This window comes from Lactuca serriola, chromosome 5, assembly GCF_051521515.1.
Source record: "Lactuca serriola cultivar US96UC23 chromosome 5, Lser_US96UC23_V15, whole genome shotgun sequence".
Taxonomy (NCBI): domain Eukaryota; kingdom Viridiplantae; phylum Streptophyta; class Magnoliopsida; order Asterales; family Asteraceae; genus Lactuca; species Lactuca serriola.
In genome coordinates, this window is record NC_136412.1 from 259,149,942 (window position 1) to 259,155,095 (window position 5,154).

A 5,154-nucleotide genomic window follows, 5' to 3' on the forward strand; every position below is an offset into this window, starting at 1 on the left:
AGGAGGAAAGTGTTACCGATTTTAAAGAAAGTGATCACAAAGAAGAACCTGACAACACCATGGTCAACATTGCCGACCTCTCGATGGAGGCATACAAAAAGAGAATCCTAGACGACACCGATCTGGGGCTTGTACAAGCCACCATACCCACCATTGTTACATTTGAACTTAAGGGGCACATCCTTACAACAATTAAGGAGACTCCTTTCACCGGAAAGGATCATGAAGATGCCTATAAACATCTAGATGAAGTCAACGACATCACCGACTACTTTAACATTCCAAATGTACCAAGAGAAACGGTGTTGTTGAGGATGCTCCCTGTCACTTTCAAGGGAGCCGCGAAGGATTGGCTAAAGGCACTTCCACCAGGCACGGTAACGACATGGGCAAAAATGCGTGAGTTGTTTTTGGAACAGTTTTGCCCACCATCCAAGGTAGCTAAGCTCAAAAAGCCCATCGCCAATTTTGAACAACAAATGGGGGAGTCGTTATACGAAGCATGGGAGCGCTACAAAGGCTTGATAAGGAATTGCCCACAAAATGACCTTAATGTGCAAGAAGAAGTGTTGATCTTTTATGATGGGGTGAACATCACCACTAGACAACTCCTTGACTCTCAAGGCCCCTTAACAAAGAAAAATACGACAGAAGTTAAGGGTGCGTTTAGTTGCGGAAAAATGGACGGTTTTCTGGAAAAATTTTCCAAGAAAAATGAGAAATTTGAAAATGCGTTTAGTTCATCTATTTTTCTAAATTTTTCACGGAAAATGAAAATTTTCCGTTTTCTAAAATTACAAAGAAATTGAAAAATTTTGGAAAACCAATAATCATTGTTTTCCATATTTTTCTATTTCTAAAATTTTTCTAAAATATAAACACACATACCCTCATCCCACCCACCTCTACCTATCCTCACCTTAATACCCACAACCCACCCACCTCTACCTACCTACCCACCCACCTCTACCTACCTACCCACCCCACCTCCCCTACCCCCCACACACACACCCACCTCACCCCCCACAAACACACACACACACACACCTACCCACAAACACCCAACCACCCCCACCCCCACCCCACACACACACCTCACCCCTCCAAACACACACACACACACCTACCCACAAACACCCACCCACCCACCCCCACCCCCACCACACCTCCCCCCTCACCCCCCATACACACACCTTACCCCCCACAAACACACACACACACACCCTACCCACAAACACCCACCCACCCCCACCCCACCTCCCCCACCCCCCAAGGTCTCATATGTTAAAATGCACCATCAAATGATTTGGTAACCATGGATTATCAAAGTGAGATAGACATGAATTATTGATGCTCCACTTCTACAACCCGATTTCTTGGCCCATGGCCCAATTGTTGTGATGCATGTGCGTCCAGACTCCAAATCAAGTGCGTCCAGATTCCAGATCAAGTGCGTATCACTCTACTCTCTACAACCCAAGGTCTCACAAATCGATCTCAATTCCTTCCATTCGCCGCCATAGCAGCTTCTCTCAATGACAACGACTCCTCTCAATGACAAAGACTCCTCTCTCTGACAAAATCCCTTCTTTGCGTCTGCTTCTTTCTGTGATTGTTATTGCAAAAGAAAACTCAGGTAAATTTAATTCTATTTGTAGCTTAATTGATGTATTTAGTGGTTGCGATTTCACATTTTGTTGGTGTTGACGAGAATCTACTATTACATAATCGATCTCAAATTCTTTCCCATTTCTTTGTTATCCGTCAAGTCTCAAGTGTCAACACCCTTTTTACCCATCACAATACGTATACAGTTTCACAATTTTTTCTCATCTAAGGATATCTTTCAGATTCGATTACTAATTACGAATCTACTTCGACAAATAATTGCATATATCGTTCTGTTTGATGTTTTCTTTCACTTTTTATTGGTGGTGATGAAATCATTTGATTCTTGCCCTAGTTTCAGTTTATGGACTGATTTCTTGATGTCATATAAAACCTCGATCTAAATTATAGATATCTATGCCAATTTGAGTATAATACATTTTAAACTTATCCCTCAATATTGCTTCAATTTCATGTCTGTATATGTAGATAGTAATGCAAGTGTGTGTATCTCTTTGTGTGTAAATCCGTCTATGTATGTAGCATTCTCCTATTTTATCTCTAAAATAAATGACATATATTGCAACTCTGTTTTATGATTTGATCCCTTATATTACTGTACATGTTCCTAGATTCAATTTTAATATAACCTCTATTCATTTTATAGTCTGATTTAATTATGCATTGTAATCACAAAACTCCTAATTAGTTTGGTTACTCTGTTAGATTTAAAATCATTTTAGTGTGTTTAGTTTTAAATAAATTTGGTTATATATTGATGGGTGGGCACAGTGGGGATGCAATGGAGTGGACAGAAGCTTGTGAGAAATATTTCTTAGAGATTTTAGAGGAAAGGGTCAAGAGAGATCCTAATGGGGCTCCAATCCTCAAAGGAACTGATTGGACACAAATGGATGAACGGATTTTTATGAAATTTGATTTAAGATATGGTCCCGAGAAGGTGAAAGCAAAATACCACCGCCTTAAATCTGTTCATCTAAAGTTTAGTGAATTGATTAACCATATTGGAGTCACATGGGATGCTGTTTCTGGAAAAGTGTTTGCTAATGATACTGTTTGGGATGATTTTTTTAAGGTATAAAATATCTTAAACCTAATAATTTTATTAATGTTTGACTTATTTTGCTAACTAATAAAGTATTTGTATACCATATATTACAGCGAGATAAAGTTTTCAAATCGTTCAAGAAAAAGGGTTGTAAGATTTATTCCTTATTGAGTTTGGTCTTCAATAGTTCGACAACTTCTGGTGCTTTTCATTATGCCTCAACTTGTGCTCCTCAAACATCAGAAGAAGAGCACATAATTGAGGATGAGTATCTAGAGGGTGGTAGTTTTGGTGAGAGTGAGTTTAATGGGGGTATTCAGAAGGGAAAGCGTATGTTGGAAGAGGAAATGGAGGGTTTACCAGGTTCAAGAAGAATGAAAAAAGGTCATGGAAATTCCAAATATGATACCTTGTTGGATGCATTTTCAGAATCAATAGTCGCTAGAAAGGAAAGAGATTTAGCAAGAGCAGAACATTATAAGTCAAAGTATGGTGATGTAACAAGCTCATTGACCGAGGAATACTCGATTAGTGATTGTATGACGACTTTAGAAGCTACACCTGGTGTTGGTGCAAGATCTTACACTAAAGCATTGTCCTTCTTTCCTGATATTAATTGGAGAAAAATGTTCCTAATGATGTCTGAGAATAGGAGGAAACAGTGGCTTGATAGTTTAGATGAGTAGTTGTTTTAGAATTTAGGGATGTCATATAAACATATTGCACTAGTTTATGTTTTGATGTTTATATATAAACTTGATGTCATTTTGTGGAACATTTTGATGATATGTATGGAACTTGATGTGTGATTTTACTTTTTTTGTGTTATTTTACTTGATGGGTATTAAAATCAATGGTTTATGGTGCAAATAAAGTGTCCCAATGTCATATTCATCGGATAGTAGTTCTTACTCAGATGATGACGATGATGAGTTGGCTGATATGATGATGATTGATTTCTTAATAAAGAACAATAGGAATTTTATTGACCGAACTCCTTGTAGGACATCTATGCTAAGTGGAAAAGAATACATTCGAGAGATAATGTGCGGTAATCTTATCCAGTGTTATGAAGCAATTAGGATGAAGCCACATGCTTTTTTAAACTTGTGTGATAAACTAAAGATGATGAATTTATTGGAAGATCGAAGGGATGTTAGTGTAGAAGAAGGTTTGCAATGAGTTTGCGGATTTTATGTCATGGAACAAGACATAGAATGATTCCGGATCATTTTTAACATTCTACGGGGACTGTACATTATTGGTTTAAGTATGTGTTAAGAGATTTGAAGGCATTTTCTCTTACAGTAGTTAAAACAACTAACAGAGGTGAAGTTCAACCAGAAATTCGAGCAGATTCGAGATGGTATCCATTCTTTAAGGTATTCATTGATCTCTTTGTTAACACTTATACATAAAACCTCTATCTCTCTAACATACATAATTTCAATGCAGAATTGTATCGGTGCTATTGATGGCACTCACGTAGCAGCTTGGGCTCCATTATCAAAACAAAAGTCATTCCGCGGAAGAAAAGCAGTTCTTGTTACACAAAATGTGATGGCGATTTGTTCCCATGATATGATGTTTACTTTTGTGTATGCCGGCTGGGAGGGAACAACGAATAACTCTCATGTATTTTATGACGCTGTTATTAGACCCGAAAACAAATTTCCAATCCCGACCGGTGGTAAGACTTCTCAACATTTCTTTACCGAATTTATTTAATCTAGTTTCTAAATACTCGACTTAAATATATATTTGCTTTATGTAGTGTAGATTATTTCTATGTTGTTGATAGTGGGTATCCAAATCTAAAGGATTTTTCGCTCCATATCGTGGTGAGCGGTATCATCGATCTGATTGGCAAAGTGGTAGTGGAGTTAGAGGAAAGAAAGAATTATTCAACTTTGTACATTCATCTGTTCGGAATGTCATAGAGCGGGCATTTGGTGTTCTTAAAAAAAGATTTCACATTTTGAAATATATACCAAACTATCCGTTGAGACGCCAAATGTTGATCCCGCATGCATGTTGTGCACTGCATAATTATATACGGATGGAGTATAGGGCAGACACTTTATTCAATACATATGGTGGTGAAAATTTTCAAGAACTCACAGAAGGCTTTAACGTGGTTCAAGAAGGTTTTCCTTTGGATATGACAGATCAAAATGAAATGCTTCAAGTTAGAGATTGAGTTGCTAACATGTTATGGGAAAGACATACACAACGTCGCCGGGGGCGTTCACAATATTGACAGCATTAAAATAGTAAATCTTGTCTTATTAAAATGTTCATTTTTATGTTAAATGATACATTGAATTTTATGTTGCTTCTTATATATTAAATGTATGTGTGGGTGGGGGTGATATGTTGTGACATCCCCAAAATCTCGGCCAGAAAAGACCGATTTTCATTTATGCTTTTAAAATATTTTCAGAGTAAATCCTTTTGATTTGAAAGAGTTGCGGAAT

General features: G+C 37.5%; 1 protein-coding gene and 1 non-coding gene across 2 annotated transcripts; one reads left to right on the plus strand and one right to left on the minus strand.

Moving 5' to 3' along the window:
- Positions 1–443: 443 nt before the first annotated feature.
- On the minus strand, positions 444–550 carry LOC145055991 (small nucleolar RNA R71). Its single transcript, XR_013685533.1, has one exon. It is a non-coding gene; the product is annotated as a small nucleolar RNA R71 (small nucleolar RNA).
- Positions 551–3,559: 3,009 nt separating this feature from the next.
- Positions 3,560–4,877, plus strand: LOC145050414 (uncharacterized). The gene is made up of 4 exons (XM_078998671.1): positions 3,560–3,832; positions 3,949–4,059; positions 4,133–4,312; positions 4,479–4,877. The coding sequence occupies exons 1-4, from the start codon at positions 3,560–3,562 to the stop codon at positions 4,875–4,877; spliced, it is 963 nt and encodes a 320-aa protein (XP_078854797.1).
- The last annotated feature ends 277 nt before the right edge of the window (positions 4,878–5,154 follow it).

Bases quoted from the DNA above. Each gene is read 5' to 3' on its own strand.
- LOC145050414 (XM_078998671.1), top strand. From the start codon at position 3,560: ATGTCATATTCATCGGATAGTAGTTCTTACTCAGATGATGACGATGAT. The intron at 3,833-3,948 runs GTTAGTGTAGAA...TATTGGTTTAAG, and splicing joins TATTGGAAGATCGAAGGGAT to TATGTGTTAAGAGATTTGAA. The intron at 4,313-4,478 runs GTATTTTATGAC...TGTTGTTGATAG, and splicing joins GAACAACGAATAACTCTCAT to TGGGTATCCAAATCTAAAGG.